Below are 17412 nucleotides of genomic sequence, written 5' to 3'. Positions count from 1 at the left end.
TCCATTTGGACTTGTAATTAAGTTTCTTTTACAAGTTATGCATAGTAATTTCAGGCATCTTAATTATCAGTGTAATAATCAGGAGGTTTCTGGGTTTTATGGTTCAAGTCAGTGCCAGTTTCCTTGCTTTTAGCTACACAATAGGTTCCCTTAGAGGACCGCAGTTCACTGTGTGGCCTGCCTTAACTGTTAAATAGCCAGGACGTGATGACGTTTTTATTTGAAACTTTTTATTAATAAGTTTTAAAACAAACAAGCAGAATGATAATGATAGACCATCCTCAATAGTGAACTTCAGTCGAGATGGCACCTGAATCTATGACTGACTCCAGAGACTGTTTCCTCAGCTCCGTGACTCAACTGTTTGTGTTTGGTAGGCTCAGAGTTCATTTAGTTATAAGGTTGAAGCCTGTGTTGAAGTGGGTTAGCTTGGAATTTTGCTTAAAGTGCTCTCAGCCATGTAACTGAGGGTGTTCAGCAGGATATTGAGTCAGGCGAGATTCAGGGACTGGCTGAGTGCTGTCTAAATTCCCTTTCTGCTTCTTGACATTGTTTTCCTCTGTATATTGACTTTATTTTCGCTAACAGCCTCCGATTCACATCTCTGGATCTGAGAAGCCCAAAGAAGGATGGGTCTTTTCCATCCACTTCTTATATAGCAAATACAAAGACACCTCTAGTGCATGTCATCCCGAGTCAGTCACTGTGGCCTGAGAAGATGGCGAACTTTGACCTGCTCAGCCACACACACACACACACACACACACACACACACACACACACACCTGTAGTGGGTGACCAGGATCACAGAGGGACAGTGTGCTTCTCACGGAAAAACACCTGAAGGAAAGGGAAGAGAAGCTAGTTAGCAGAAGCCACTCATGTCTGTGCTAAGTACCAAGACATGAAGCCTAAACAGTAAACATGAAATAGAAGTTTTATAATTGGCTTATGTGTAGAGGACTCAATGCTTATGATTTGTTGTTCTGTGTTTACTGGGATCTTAGCCATCCCAGCCACCACAGTGATGCCTCCCCAGTTCAAACTGAAATGACTGTCCAAGGAAAGCGCATTGCTAATTCACTCAAGGTCCAACCCAACAGGTCTCGTTTATGTGGGCTTGACTCAGTAATCATATGACTTCAACCAGGCCAGAAGGAAACCAGGAGAAATGGTTTGGGTACTCCAATGTCAGCAGAAAATAGGAGGTACAGAGATTTGAAAAGTAACCACAGGTTAAGATGGTGAGTCTGGGAGAGACTGAAAGACAGAATTCATAAGTAAAGGCTTATGTTGAGGGACACACCTGATACATTGTGGGTGCTGTTCCCCAGCATCTTTCTGTACGGCGGAGTGTAGATGAGCAGATTGCCTAACCTCCCTGCCCAGCCTGCTGGCTCCTGCTGAGCAGGGAAGCCTCTTCACAGAACTAAATTGCTGCTTTTCTCATAGCACACCTACAGGCTATGTCTGGCTGCAAATGTCTCTGATAACATAAACAATAAAAATGCTTAAATTAGGCACTTGTCTGATTAAAGTGATGTTTTGCCACTATTTTAAACCACGGTGATACGAGTTACTAGATTTTTCCCCCTTCTTGATTTATAGCCAGTTTGCTGAGTTCATAAAAAAAAATCCCCTAAATCTCTAGATCTTTATGTTACATGTGGGTGAAAATAGATCCAGCAGAAGAACAGAGAGAAGTTTTATTTAAAACAAAAACCTTAGAATCATCATAGCTGTGAATATATTTGAGGAAAACATGATAATTTTATTTATCCTGATCATCAGAATTTCAGTGTTGCTCAGAAAAACATAGGAACCATGATATAATAAAAATGTTTTCAGTTTGGAAGTGGCAATTAGATTCCACAAACGAAGAAACACTTGATACACCCCTCAGCCCCCAGTCTTAAAATAGGTAGGAAACCTCAATGACAGAGCTTGCCATGGGATTTCTGAGAGTTGTGTCCATTCTCCTTGTAAATACTGGGTGATGTCTGGTCAGTGTTCAGATGTGAGAATGGGTATCTCTGCAGTCATCCGGGCTGATGACTTCAGAGTAGTATCCCAGCTTCATGACATTGCACGCTGGTTCTCGGGCCTGGCAAAGGTCTGCTGACGGTGACTTGGACCTACGTTCCCCTCAGGACTAGGGCTCACTGCCAGCTGTCAGTGCTTCTGTCTGTGGCCCATGAAGTGAGCCTGTCATTCTCTGCTTGAGTACTCAGGCACACCAGATCCACCTTTCCTCTGCTTCTTGCAGCTGTTGTTGCAGAGACATCTGTCTTGGTTGTTGATGCATCCCCTGACATGCTCCCCTGGGCCAGGGCGTGGTGAGGTTTCTCCCCAGCTTGGGTGGCAAGACAGGCTGCCGCATGGTTTGTTGGCTGCTCCAGCCCAGGCAGCGTGGATTGAGGGCTTATGTGGGAAGAGCTGGGAAACCTTACAAACAAGGAACTAAGATCACCAACAGCTTTCAGCCCTGGATTCGTTTCAGACCTGGGGAATGTTTTGTCAAATCTGCTTTTATGTTAAGGGAAAACCCAAACCCTAGATGGGTGTGTGTGTGTGTGTGTGTGTGTGTGTGTGTGTGGTAGAAAACGTTTCAGTGTAATGCTCAAAAACAGGATTTGCTTTGGATGAAGGGGGACAAGAAAACATATAATTCAAAATTTATTTTGACCTCCGTTTAACCAAGCGTGCCATGGGATGCACACATCTCTGTTGTGATTGCTTTTCCTTAGATCTAGCCGTCATTCAGTCTGTCCCAGCTGGGCCCCATGACGCTCTTCCTGATGCTCGAGCTCGGAGGTCACATGCTTTGTGCTTTTTTGCCTCCACCAGCTTGCCTGGGTCCTGTGGCTGGGACCCCAGAACCGGAAGGTGGGGATAAGGATGACCTCCTGCTGTTGAATGAGATCTTCAGTGCTTCCAGCCTGGATGAAGGAGAGTTCAGCAGAGAGTGGGCTGCCGTGTTTGGAGATGACCGGCTGAAGGAGTCAGCCCCCGTGGGGGCCCAGGGAGAGCCAGACCCCAAGCCCCAGATCAGTTCTGGATTCCTTCCTTCGCAGCTTTTAGACCAAAACATGAAAGATCTCCAAGCCTCTCTCCAAGGTAGGTTCCACAGTGACTAGAAACTTGACTTTGCTTCTCCATCCTTTCCCACCCTTAATACAGAAGTTTATTTGTTCTCTGAGTATGTTTTCTGTATTTTTACTTTATAACCAGTATCTTTTTATTTTATTATTAGTGGTAGTATTTTTTATGATTGGGTTTTTTTTTTTTTTAATCAAGTGACTTTTTAGCTGAAATCTTCAAATCATACCAAAACTTTAAGGTATAGTGTCAGGCACAAGAACAATTGTTTCTCATAATTTTTCCCTCTGTCAGTACTTCCTTAGGAAAGTTAGGGGAGGCCCTCACCCTTATTTTCTCTCTTGGATTTAAGGAAGTTTGTGACATGCACAAGAAGATCTTGCCTTTGCAGTTAAAACCCTGTGATCTAGTCATCCCTGACTGCCCATCCTGCATCTCCCACACTCCCATGAGATGTGCTGCCTAGATTCCTGTGGACACGCCCTCTCTTTAGTGCATTTCACTGGATCTTTTAGCTTTGTCTCCTCTTCTATATTCTGTTCCCTCTTGTTCTCTCTACACCTTGACCTGTCCCTACCCCATGTATGAGCCGACTCCTGTTCTGACTCTAGCACATTAAGTAAACCCCATTGCCACCTCTGAGCAGAGTTTCCACCCTGAGCAGACATGCTCTCTCCTCAGAAGGGTTCAGGGTGCACTGGGGCTCAGTATCAGGCCACATGCTGGTTGAGCGTCGCTGGTGTGTCCCCCACAATTCAGAGTGCGATAACAAAGCTCGTTGGTGAAGTCTGAATTTCAAAAACTGGTCTCGAGAAAGAAACCATTTTCTTCTCTCACGATTTTTTTCCTCCTCTCACGTTCCCTCAGTCGCGAAAATAGAAACTACTCATATTAGGAAATGTTCAAATTCTTTTGGTTTTTCTATGAACTTAAGCTATCTCCCTAATAAACATGTTTATCTAGCACTTACAGTGGAGAACAAATGGCGGAGTGGGGATGATTAAGTAATTATGGGCTATTACAAGCACTGGTCTTGGGAAATGAGATCATTCATACAGGAGCTGGTGGGCAAGACCGAGAAAGTCTTCCTTTTCTCTGAGCTACCTCTCCCTTTCTATCTTCCCTGGGAATCCTGTTCCACAGCTGTCTCAGATGGTAGTGCCATGGAGTTGGAGGTGGCGGGAAGAGCAGATGCATTAAGTGTATTCTGCTCTCTGAGTTTCATCTCTGGTTTCACCTCTCCTTCACTGGGTGAAGCCAGTGAGCAAGTCTGCCAGCTCTTTCAATGTTTACCCTAACCCTCCTGACAGGCCTGGGAGACTCTAGAGGCCAGATTCTCAGCCCACCTCTGTGAGGTTCTGCCCTCCCTCTGGCCCTGTTGCCAGAATGATCCTTACAAGGCCCCCAGTGTGGAGACTCTGGTACCTTGCTGCCACGGGAGCAGTGGTGGCTAACAGTCACTGCAAGAGTGAGAAAGCAGAGCTCCAAAGCCTCTTCCTGGACAATGTGTGAAAAGCTCTGGTCAGACATAACCCAACTGCTGTAGCAAAGGGGTGACTGTGGGCTTTGCACTTACTTCAGCCCGAGACAAGGCACCAAACCACTTGTGGGGCAAGGGAGGGAGGTGTCCAACAGCAAGCGAGAGATGCAAGGTGTGGCCTGGGAAGAGAAAGAGGCTCTACTTGGGGAAGCCTTTATTTGCCAGGCAGTCTTATTTGAGGTTGCGTCCTAAGGCCTTAGCAAGCATCGGTGAATGGAAGGCAAAACTCTCTTCCTTCCTGGAATTCACTTTCTAATAGGGAGAAAATAGGGAATGATAAACAATGAGAAAACCAACACAACAGGTTAGAGAGGACTCAGTGGTAGACAGAGGAAAATGAAGCTCGGAAGAGCCAGTGTTGTGGGATGCCAGGGGAGCTAAACAGGGTCTTACTGGGAAGGTAAGAGCCAAACAAGACTGGATGAGATGAGAATTAGCTACCTGGGCAGATAGCCGTTGTTGACCCCATAAGGTAAGACTATACACAGCATGCCAAGGTCTATAGGAGAACCTTTCTTGGAGCTGACTGGGTAGAGTGAGAGGCACTAAGGCAGGGGGAGGGGCTCCAACACTGTGAGACAGACAACATTATAGGACGGGCCACATATGGCAAGAGAAGCTAGGCTCCATGGGGCCTGCACACACTGGGTAGATCTCTGGCTGCCTTTCAGCAGCCATGTTGAAGACCAGCACGGCTTCCTCAGCCACCAGACAATATGATCTTTGTTATTTAGCAGCATCACTTTGGTTGTTAGAGTCTCCTCTCTTCCTGTGGACTTCTAGCCAGCCTCATGTTAAAGTTATCTGGTGACTATAGAGTTGCCTTTGCTTTGTAAATGGGTACCAGCAGAATGCCTGGAGGATTCAATATATCTAGGGGAAAATGTCTACATGGTTAAAAGAAAAATATAGCCCATTCATTGTCCCCCACAGCTCCATAATCTCAATGGGAGGAGCTTTCATGCTAACCCAATGCTGCCCTGATTCAGGGAACTTTCCAGGTGCATGAGGTATAGACACAGGAAGGCTGCTGGCAGTGGCCAAGTGCTTGGAAGGCTTCTGTCAGGATTCCAGAATCTCATCCCCCAAATAAGAAAGGATGAATGTGAGCCTGGTATTTTTTTTCACTGCATTCATGGGTGAATGGAGAGTCCATGTAATGTGTATGAATAGTTGTTTGTAAATATGAATGTAATGATGACTATTAAACCCTGGCCACAGTATATTAAAATGGATTCCTCCAGTTAACCAGATCATGTCAAAAGCTAAATTCAGTAACAACTGAAATAGTTAAGAAACTAAATTAAGCACAGGGAGGTGAGGCATGTTGTCATATTGGCTCAGCGGCACAGTGTGGGAGAGAATTGAGTCCAGCTTTGTTTTGTGGTTGCCCCTTTCCTCCTCACACTGTAGGAGTGGCAACTCTCTCTGCAGCTCTCTGGGTTATTACTTCATATCTAAGTAGGTGAGGTGTCGGTCTAGACTTCTTATCCCAGCAGCACCTTGTCTGTGGGTTAGCTCCCATCTCTGAGAGGCTAAGGTGTAAAATTGAGTAATTCTATGAATCTACCAGCCATAGACAGTAAGATAACATCAGCTTTTGCTCAAGACAGCACATGCTGGGTGCCAAGCACTGTGTTCTCTTATTACCTATGCCAACTTATCCATTTAACCTGCTGCTTCCTAGGCAAACGATATCACCATATACACAACAGAGATTAGAAAACCAAGGAAAGAAAGAGTTTGTTGGCCCAAGGTCATTCTTAGGGTAAAGGCAGACAGATATTGAACCTGGGCAGTCTGACTAAGGAGATGAGCCCATGCCTGCCACAAGGACTTCTGAGACCTCTCGGTGTGATGTCTGACAGCATAGGAACTTTTCTCCAGACCCTTCAGGCATCTGCTTGCTGTCTCATGAGCAGGGCTTATAGTGATCAGCCTGCCTGTGGGTTTCCTGGTTTCAGAGAGGAATCACAACTCCAGGACACCAGGGCAGACACCAGGATAAATGGAGTTATAGAGAGACAGGGTCATTATCCAACAAAAATTGAATGACGGTCCAGAGTAGAAGAATTGAAATTGAACAGTCACGACATCTTTATGGGTAATTGGCCATGCCCATGCTTTGTTTCACCGTTGTCCTGGCTCAGAAAGGACTGAGACACCTGCAGAGTCAGGTCAGAGGACAGCGTAGAGGGCTCTGCATGCCTCAGTCGTTAGGGGTTCCCATGCTTTCATTCTTATCTTCCTCTGGTGTGGAAGCCGCTTGTTCGTTCCCGGCAGCTCAGACTCCCGAAATAATCACACAGAAACTATATTATTTGATTCACTGCTTGGCCCAGAGTTTAAGCGTATTGCTAGCTAGCTCTTACATCTAGAATCAACCCGTTTTCTTTATTTTATATTTTATCACAGGGTTGTGGCCTCCCGGTAAGGTTCCAGTTGGCAGCTTGCGTCTTTCCCTTCTGGTGGCTCTATGGCATCTCCTGACTCCACCTCCTTTCTTCCAGCATTCAGTTTAGTCCCTCTGTCTCTCCCTACCTCTATTCTGCCCTGCCAGGCCCAACTAAGATTCTTTATTAACCAACGTTATTCACAGCATACAGAGAGGAATCCCACATCACTCCTCCTCTTCTTCCTCCTCTCTCCCTTCCTCTCATCCTTCCTCTCTTCAGTCTTCCACCTCCTAGAATGGTTTCTGCCTGCCTTCCCTTTGGCCTCTCCTCATTCTGTCCTGCAGCCCTCCAGGAGACTAGAAAGGAAGAAAATAAGTATGCCTCCTTCCTGCCTTGCCCAAGCTGTAGGAGTTCACAGCAAAAAAAAATACATGTCTGATCAGGTCATTCTAGAATGTTGAAGAATCGACCTTAGCTGAAATTTCTGTGTTTCTGGAGGTGTGGCCTGAGAGGGGTAGCCTGGCCTGTTTTCTGTTGATGACAGCCCTAATGAAAAGCAACTTGTGGATGAAAGGGTTTATTTCATACAGTTCCGCTTCATAGTTCATTATTGAGGAAAGTCATGGCAGAAACTCAAACAGGAACCTAGAGGCAGAACCAGGAGGGAAGACTGCTTACTGGCTTGTTCTCTGTGGTGCATTCAGCTTTCCTTCCTTTCTTATCTCTCTCTTTCCCTCTCTGCCTCTCTCTCTTTCTCTCTCTGCCTTTCTTTCTTTCTTTCTTTCTTTCTTTCTTTCTTTCTTTCTTTCTTTCTTTCTTTCTACTTTAATTTATTTTACATTCCAACCCCATTCCCCATTTTCCGTTCCCTCCTCTCCTCCCATTCTGTCTCCTCCTCCTCAGTCTACTTCTTTGCTGTTTCTGTTCAGAAAGGGGCAGGCCTCCATGGGTATCAACAAAGTATGGCATATCAAGGTGCAGTAAGACTAAGCACCTCCTCCTGCTTGTACTAAGACTGGACAAGGCAACTTGGTATGAGGAATAGGTTCCCAAGGGCTAGCCAAAGCCTTAGGGACAGCCCCTGCTCTCACTGTTAGGAGTCCCACAAATGGACAACACAACCTGCCTTCTTTCCTTTTGTAAAGAAAAGTTTTTAAAAACAATCTTTTTTATTTTACATATCAATCCCTGTTCCCTTTCCCTCCCCTCCTCCCACCCTCCCACCTCCTCCCCCACTCTCCATCCATTCCCATGGGGAATTAATGAAATCTGGCACATCACTTGAGGCAGGACCAAGGCCCTCCCCACCTAGGGAATGGACTCCAAAAAGCCAGTTCATGCACTGGGGATAAATCCTGGCTCCATAGCCAGTGGCCCCACAAACTGCCCAAGCCACGCAACTATCACACACATTCAGAGGGCCAACCTAGTTTGATCCTATGCAGGTTCCCCAGCTGTCTGTCCAGAGTCCCACTAGCTTGGGTCAGCTGTTTCTGTGAATTTCCCCATCATGGTCTCAACCTTTTTGCTCATATTATCCTCCCCTCTCTACCACTGGACTCGGGAGCTTGGCCCAATGCTCCTCTGTGGATCTCTGCATCTGCTTCCATCAGTTACTGGATGAAGGTTCCATGGTGACAATTAAGGAAGTCATCAATCTGCTTACATGGGAAGGACAGTTAAGATATCCTCTCTACTCTTGCTTAGAATCTTGGCTAGGGTCATCCTTGTGGATTCCTGGGAATTTCTCTAGTGCCAGGTTTCTCGCTAACCCCATAATGTCTACCACTATCAAGATATTTTTTTCCTTGCTCTCCCTCTCTGTCCATCCCCCCAACTCGACCTTCCTGATCCCTTATGTTTTCATCCCCCTTCTCTCCCCCCCCACTCCCCTTCCACCCTCCACCCTCTTCCCCACACTCCCTATTTACTCAGGTGATCTCCCAGGGAGATCCATATAGGAGAACTCTTAGGGTTCTCCGATTTTCTGGCTTCTCTAGGGTTGTGGACTGTAGGCTGGTTATCCTTTGCTTTATGTCTAATATCCACTTATGAGTAAGTACATACTGTGTTTGTCTTTTGGGGTCTGGGTTACCTCACTCAGGATGTTTACTTCTAGTTCTATCTATTTGTCTGAAAATTTCAAGATGCCATTGTTTTTTGACCTCTGAGTAGTACTCCACTGCATAAATGTGCCACATTTTCTTTATCCATTTGTCAGTTGAGGGGTATCTAGGTTGTTTCCATGTTCTGACTGGTATAAATAATGCTGCTATGACATAGTTGTGCAAATGTCCTTACGGTATGAGTGTGCATCCTTTGGGTATATGCCCAAGAGTAGTATTGCTGGGTCTTGAAGTAGATTGGTTCCCAATTTTATGAGAAACCACCATACTGATTTCCAGAGTGGCTCAGCCTGTTTTCTTATGAAACTCAGGACCATCTGCCTCAGAGGGGCACTACCCAGAGTGGGCTGGTCCCTCTCACATCAACCATTCATCAAGAAAATATTCCCATAAGCATGCCCACAGGTTACTCACACGGTGGCCATTCCTCAGCTAAGCATCCCTTGTGTTTGTATTTAAAAAAATTAAACAGCACTTGTGGCTAGGCCTTCCTGAACCCATGAAGTGATGAGAAAATTACACCTTCCTGGGACTTCTAAATATGAGTAGGCAATCCGGCCAGAGAACGCATACCAAGCAGACACTAAGGAAGCTTTGGAAGGCTTCTTCTTTCAGAAGGAGACCCCGGTTCAGGAAAGAGTACTAGCTGCTCAGCATCAATGCTCCAGCAGATCTTCTAGCTCTGGATTGTGCAAACCAGAGTTAGAGCTCTCTTTCAAGTCGTGGAGCCTTGGGCGTCTGCCGGGTAGTCCTCATGGTGCCCAGTTTTCAGATGCTGCTGCCATCTGGGTACACGTTAGGCTTGGGTTATCAAAAACAAACCTGAGACTGAGCTCATCTCTTTCCCCTCCTGAGTTAGCCTGGTGCCAGGTAACTAACATTTCCAGGACTCGATGGAAAAATGTCAAGGGAAAGAGAGCCAGGTGTATTTATGGCAGGAACACAGTGGGCACTCTGCTTGGGCCCATGGGATTGTTAATCCCGTCAGGGCAGCAGAACTTTCTAGGCCTGCTGAGCAGCAGCTACAAGGCAGAGCTGGGAGAGCTGCAGGATTCAAATGCTCTGGTGCTATATAGAAGGAACCTTCGAGACTGACTCCTCCACCCACTCTGTAGATGAGGAAATCCAGGAGCCTCAAAAGGTCATGAGCCTTGCCAAGTTCTTGCACTTCCCGCCAATGTAGTGAGGGCTAAATTTTCAGCTTGGTTTACAAGGTCCTTTAGTATCTAGCCCCAGTTTCATGACTGCCCACAACTCCCACACCTTCACTTAGCATGACTCAATGACATAGCTGTGCCAAAGAACCAGATTTCTTTTTCGGACGGTGGTGTTGAGATATAGACCAAACTGTCCTGGAACTCACTAGGTAGCCATGGCTAGCCTGGAAATTTTAGTAATCCTCCTGCCTCGACCTCTCCAGTGCTGGGATTACAGCCATGCACCCCCATATTATGAACCGTATTTTTTATCCATCCTCAGAACTCCAGTCATAGTGAGCTGTAGTGCATCCAGATCTTTCCACCAACAGGCTTGATACGCGCTCTCCTGGAGTATGCCATCCACACCTACACACGCATAGTGCTGTACTTGGCTAACTTCCCCAACGCCTGTCTGTGTCAGTCCATCCCCACCCCAGCAGTCTGTGCTAGCTGTTTCTCCTCCTTACTACCATTACACCCTGTACTTAAATCACCCTCTTACCTCACCTTCTGGGAAAACTGATTTCATGTGTCTCTTCCTCGGGTTGTCATAGAAACAGGATTCACAATTGTGCTACTTACCATATTTTCAGGTCATAGCTCAGTGCCTAGAATTCAGTGGATGTTTAAAAGATACTAGGAGCTGGGCAGTGGTGGTGCACGCCTTTAATCCCAGCACTCGGGAGGCAGAAGTAGGCGGATCTCTGTGAGTTTGAGGCCAGCTTGGTCTACAAGAGCTAGTTTCAGGATCAGGCTGCAATACAACACAGAGAAACCGTGTCTTGAAAAACAGACAAACAAATGATACTTGGAAGGATGGATGGGCGCATGTGTGGGTGAGTGTATGGATGGATGGATGGAAGGATGGATGGATGGATGGATGGATGGATGACGGATGGATGGATGGATGGACAGATGGACGGATGGACGGATGGACAGATGGATGGATGGATGGCGAGCAGTAAGAGTGAGAACAACTGGCAAAAGACATGGCGCTAGGTTAAAAGGTGACAAACCTATGATGTGAACTCCTTCAGATGACACTTTAGTGATTACTTGTATGTGCTGAGCTTGTACAAAAATCGAATACAGCGTCGCTTACTGCTCTCTAGCTTTGCCGTTACTTAGTTTTACCCACAAGACCCCCATCCACTTGTACTGAAGCCCAGTGAGACTGCAGATGTGCCACGCACCTGAAGGGGTTATGGCTTCCCTTGTTGTCCTTCATAGACACCCCCAGGCTGAGATAGCAGCCCTGCCAGCCTTTCACTGTAAGTGGTGAGGCACATTCACAGCCATGTGTTCTCTGGTTCATATGTTCTGGCTCTGCTTGCTGCCCTTGCTGGGCAGTGTTAGTTCTGGCTCACTGGTGTTTTCCCATGTGTACGCAATGGGAGCAGGGCAGCTCTAGCGAGTTTTTATGTGTGTTTCTGCAAATGGGTAGCACATGGACATATCAAAGGAGCCCAGAGCTGGATGACTGTTTGTTCCTGAGCTTGGGGCTCCCTCCTGTCTCCACCCTTCGCTACCCATCTATTAAAAGAATTTCTCTTGATGTAGGGAGACATCTTTCCAGCCACACCTATATGCTAATGCCTCTGCCAACTACCACTGACTAGGGAACAGTAGATGGCAATTCCTGGAATACTAGCAGCTCTAAGTTCTCTTGCCATAGCAGTTTTCCTGACAGAAGCCAAGACATTTGAAATCTGGTTGTTGTTCCAGCCATAATCATCCTCATAGCATCCTTTCCCTAAATAATTTCCAGGGCCATACAAAGGAGGCTGGAATTGCCTTAGGGATTTGTTCAATAGCTGCTATCACATCGGTGCCATTTTATCTGACCCTCCCCATAAGCATATTCATGCTTATCATATCATGCATATCATGCTTATGATATCATGCATATCATGCTGCTACATGGATATGTATGCTAGCTGGGCATGTATGTGACTCTATATACTGGCTGTTAATTTTGCAGACCATAGGGAGGAGCCATGATGTCTTTAAAATTGCTGAGGAACACTATCACACCATTTAGGCCCCCAAAGAGGAGATCACTTCAAGTTCTCCCTCCCACATGTATGTCCTCTGCGGTAAGGAAGTCTCTCCTTGTGGATTCTCAACGTTGCTTGTGTAGCTTATAACTGTAGCTGAGCAATAATACCCAATAGTACATTGTCACAGAGGGATTCAGCTCGATGACATTTGTAGGCTGGGGTATAGTTCAGGGGTAGAGGATTTGCCTAGCATATACAGTGCACTGAATGTGATCCCTAGCACCCCACCAAAAAAATACATTTTTTTTTACTTTATAAAGAAATCTTGCATCATCATCATCATCTGCTTACGTAGTATGCTCAAAAAACACAATTTTGGGTGCTGACAAGATGGGGGGACTGTTACCAAATTTGCGTTGACCCCTCAGCCTTTCCCGTAAATGATGCTACCGGGCACACATTTGCCCCCACAACTTTCCCTTTCTGCATTGACTGCTTCTATGTGCTTTGGGTCTAGAAGGAAAATGGTTAAGGACCAATTTTCTAGGAACTGGGCAGGTTTTGTTATTCCTGGATCACACCAAATGGTGGCCATTTAAAATTGCTTTATTGGAGTATAATTTACATGCCATAAAATTCACTAGCTGTAAGGGAACAGGTCAAGGATTTCTTGTAAATTCATATAGTGAAGTTGGAATCCCAGCATCCCAGAAGGCTCCTAAGACACCAGAAGCTCCTGGTGGTTGCATATGAATCATGCTGACTGTATGCCTAAGTACAGTTTCGATGAATAGCAATGCTGTTTAAAAAATCCCTTCTGTTTTCCATTGTTTTATACCAAAGAAATAGGCTGTAGACCGTCTGTTTCATTACTTGTCAGTCTTCATTATTAAGTCTGTGTATTGCTCATCTAAAATGAAGTACTTCTAGCTAGTGAGTATCAGAGACCATATGTGCAGCCAAGTATGAGGTTGCCATCTCTTAAGATATAACACACCAAAAGTGTGCTTCTTGCATTTAAAGGGGGACTTAAATACTTTGTCTTAATTCAAGAGTTATATAGCCAAACCCCCACTGTGTGCCAGGCAGTGTCCGAAATGATACAGAAATGAATAATAAATGACCCAAGGCTTCAAGGGTTCATGATTCCTAAATGTGGCAAAAATACAAACTAATAAAAATAGTATAATTCTATAATTGAGTCCACTGGAAAGTGTGGACATTGGAATAGCAGGATAAATAAATGTTGTTCATTTCTATGATTTCTGTAGAATATAACTAGTGACATCCTTGCACTGGAAACTGTATTCCCTGACCCATCCGAACTCTCCAATCCAGACACAGTCTGTCTTGAGGACTTTGGTGGAGACTATTATTCCTTACAAAGACATCTGAAACACTGTACGCAAGACCATCTCTGAAAAAGTACAGAGTTTTAGGCATAATGATCCCCATAGTGATGCCCTCCCTGTTTGACATCGACATTTCAACATGGGCTTGATCAGGAAACAGGTACCTGGTCTGTGTTACATATTTTGAAGTGTTCAGAAGGAAAGCTTTCATGCCTCTTTCAAGAGATAAGACCTTGAACACAAAGAACTAAAGCCGAGTTTCAAAGATGTATATGGTAAATTTCAAAATTAAGCATGAGTCCTGCTAGGATAGCCAGGACAAACAGTTGTGGGCAATGGGACTTGTTTCCCTAAAGCCAGAGTGCTGAAGGCGCCAGCATGCTCTGCAGGCAGGGCACAAGGCTATGACAGAGGCTGAGTGACACAAGTCAGATGCCATTGTCAGGTATGGCCTAAGTTAGTGCTCACATAAGCTCCCCCCACTCATCTATGTATGTAACTGTATTAATTCAACTTCCCAATGTACAGGAAATAGTTGCACATGACACTCTTGGTAGAGGTGTGTGGTTACTAGTTCTATTGCTATGTTTATTCAATTTTAAGCCTTCTCCACTTGTGACAGGAAACCATGGCTCTTGATTTTCTAACGGTTTTTGGTGTGGTTATGAAATCACCATTCTCGGCAAGAAAATGGGTCTAAAACACAAAAGGCAAAACAACACTCTGATACTAGCAGCTTCTTGGTTGCCTTTCAAAGTCCCTGTCTTCCTTCCTTTCCCATGTATTTCAATTGGATATGACCCCATGCTTCTCTGGTTCCCTCAGATTTTTCCCTGCCTGGGAGAAAGGTCTAGTCACACCATCCTCTGCCTTCTTGCTGGAGGCATGGGTTAGAACCATGCATGTGCCCAGCAGCTGCTGAGGTGTCGTGACTGTTCCCGCCAGATCTAATGTCCTTTGGTTTTAAATATTAGGCTGGTCAGAGAGCAGAGACAGTCCCCATGCATGGTCATGGCCAGCACCAAAGACAAGCAATTCAAATGACAACAGCTCTGCACTGAAAGGTAACAGTCTTACCCCTCTGCCATGACAGCTCTCTTCTTCCCAGCAGCCCTGTTGCTCTTCCTGTATTTCTTTACTAGCTTGCATTTCTGCATCTAGACCTCAAGTGCTGGGCTGTAGGATGCGGAGCTATGCATGATGCTAGAAATGACACTCTGACTTTTTCCTGGCTCACTGTCATCATTCTAATGAGCGTGTGTCCAATCTGTTTATCTCCGTGTGATCCTTGCGATGAGAAGCTCAAGACCAGTGTGCTTTGCTGACTTTAAAAATGCCGTTGTTCACCACACAAGGCAGAGAGTGAGCGTGCCCCGGGAAGGGTGGGGCTTACTGGCTGTCAACCGAGGTCCTTTCAAGATGGTGAGATCTGTTTTCTTTTGGGACAGGCCACTAAAGTGAGCATCTGTTGGACAGATCTCATGTGTATTCACGGTTCTATCTCTGTTCCTTTGGTTATCACCCCCTTTCTCTTTGACCATAGAGGAAACGTCCGCCCCATTATCATCAGAAAGTGTTCCTATGGTGTTCTAATAATTTGCACCTGGTTTTGCTCCAAGCCGAGACCTGGGGATCTGAGGATTGCCTTAAAGTGCAATCACCTGCCTTAGCTTCTAACTGCAAGGCTGTGATCACTCTCTGCAGATCTTCTCAGACCTTTGTGAGAGGTTATGAGGAAGGGGAAGTAAGTGTGTAGCATATTTTCACTGGAGCTATCTTTATATCCTCTATCAGGAATTCAGATAAACTAATCCATCTACATCAGTCTTGCCCCATACAGTATCCTTATCTGACCTCCAACATGATGACTTGAGATTCTCTCCAGTCCAGGGGTTGCCAGGGCTAACCACATAGAATGTGTGTTACCTGTAGCAACCACCTATTCAGAGAACTATTCTGGCTACTAGTCTTGCCATTACTAGCTATTCCTATGCATCTCAAATCTTATGACATAATTAGGATATCCATTGATTTTGCTATAACAAAGTAATAAACCTATTGGGTATTGGGTATTCTGATTAGAAATGGGGAGATGAACCTAAGGTATAAAGTTACTACATTAACTATCTTAAGAGTTCAGTGTCATTTTGAAGAATCAAAGATGGTTTGTGTGCCTCTAATCCCATCCTATGCCTTTACCCTCTGCAGCCAGGTGGCAAGCACATTGCCAGCTGCTCCCTGCTGGAAGGGCACCCTATTAGAGAGACATGTATTCATGCTTCTGACACCTGCACCTGTGGCCGGGGCGGGGAAGCATGGATTTCGGAGCCAGTGAAGTAGGTGCTCACATGGAATGATTTATGTGAGAGAGTCGCAGCCGGTTTCTAAATCACTTGCATGAAACAGTCTTTTGAAAATTCTCTCCCCATCTGGAAGACACTTCGGCTGTCTGACCATGGTATTTGGAAAGGTAGGGTGGCTGCTTTGGTGAAACAGCAGTGGAGTAAGGGGCTCCAGTGAGGCCAGATGAAGGAATTTCAAGCCTGCCAAGGGAAGGGAAGGCACTTCAAGGGCCTTTTGCCTTTGACAGGAAAAGGTAAAAGGGGCAATGTCCATAATGGCAGAGTGACTTGGCATGGGTATGACCTCCTCTGGGCCTGTGCCTTTGAAGGGTGAAAAGAGAAATGGCAGATTGTTCCTGACCCAAGGGACTTGAAGGGATCCCTCCAGCAGACACCGGAAAGTACCTTGCTTCTTCAGCCATTCAGTGTGATTTCTGAAATAGCCGTGCTGTTTCCTGGTTGAGGCAGAAAGACATGTGTGTGGGGTTTTAAGCAGTTCTGTGAACTGAAGCAGGAGGTATAGCTACAGGTGATGCTTAGTGAATTTAGAGAGAACACAGCACCCTCCTTCTTCATGAACCCTCAAAAGAGTCAGCCAGTCAGGGGACATGGAATTCCTGAACGGGCATGGGATGCCTAAGCCCAGCATGGCAGAGGTTGTCCTCGAGAAGGTGGTTTTATTCACGTTTCTCCTTCTTTCCCCAGAGCCTGCCAAGGCTTCCTCGGACCTGACTGCCTGGTTCAGCCTCTTTGCTGACCTCGACCCCTTATCAAATCCTGATGCTGTTGGGAAAACTGATAAAGAACATGAATTGCTCAATGCATGAGTATGCAGCCTTCATTTGGGAGCCCTCGGGCCGCTCCACAGAATCTCCTCCAGGGCTTGCAGAAGTCTCAGTATGCTGTTTTAATATTTATGTGCAATTTTAATAAAACGAGAGGGTCAAGGCCCTGTTTCTATCCGCATAGTGATTTCCTCTTACTTGGTTTGCTGTTCTCCGTGTACATTGCACAATACAGGAGTCACAGGCCACTCCTTGCTCTTGCAGACACCTCATCAGAACCATTGCTGCATCAGTACGCCATGGTGAAATCCCAGTCTAACTTACACACCTACATGTGGGCTAACATAATATGTCCTTGGGGCCACCAGGAGGCTGACAAAGGTTTGTGCTTGCTTGTGCCCTATCAACCTCAGAAGGGGCTTCAGGAAGAACCTTTCATCCCACCACACCACCTTCCACTGACCTCTGGGTGAAGATCAGGACAGCCAAAGACTCACACAGTCTCCCACCACACTTGACTGTGGCCACATGCGTCTTTCTGCTGTGTAGCCCTTTCTGTGCTGCATATTTGCA

The 17412-nt window shown here is 45.8% G+C and overlaps 1 protein-coding gene across 1 annotated transcript in view; it reads left to right on the top strand.

The window, feature by feature from the left end:
- Positions 1-16945, top strand: part of Ica1 (islet cell autoantigen 1) — a 138831-nt gene extending 121886 nt beyond the window's left edge. The window contains exons 13-15 of the mRNA XM_038319065.1: positions 2848-3117; positions 14687-14776; positions 16760-16945. Coding sequence (XP_038174993.1) covers positions 2848-3117; positions 14687-14776; positions 16760-16881 — 482 coding nt within the window. The 3' untranslated portion in view covers positions 16882-16945. The remainder of the gene's footprint in view (positions 1-2847; positions 3118-14686; positions 14777-16759) is intronic.
- Positions 16946-17412: the final 467 nt, after the last annotated feature.

This window comes from Arvicola amphibius, chromosome 2 (genome assembly GCF_903992535.2).
Source record: "Arvicola amphibius chromosome 2, mArvAmp1.2, whole genome shotgun sequence".
Lineage (NCBI taxonomy): Eukaryota > Metazoa > Chordata > Mammalia > Rodentia > Cricetidae > Arvicola > Arvicola amphibius.
This window is presented reverse-complemented; position numbering and strand designations above follow the sequence as displayed.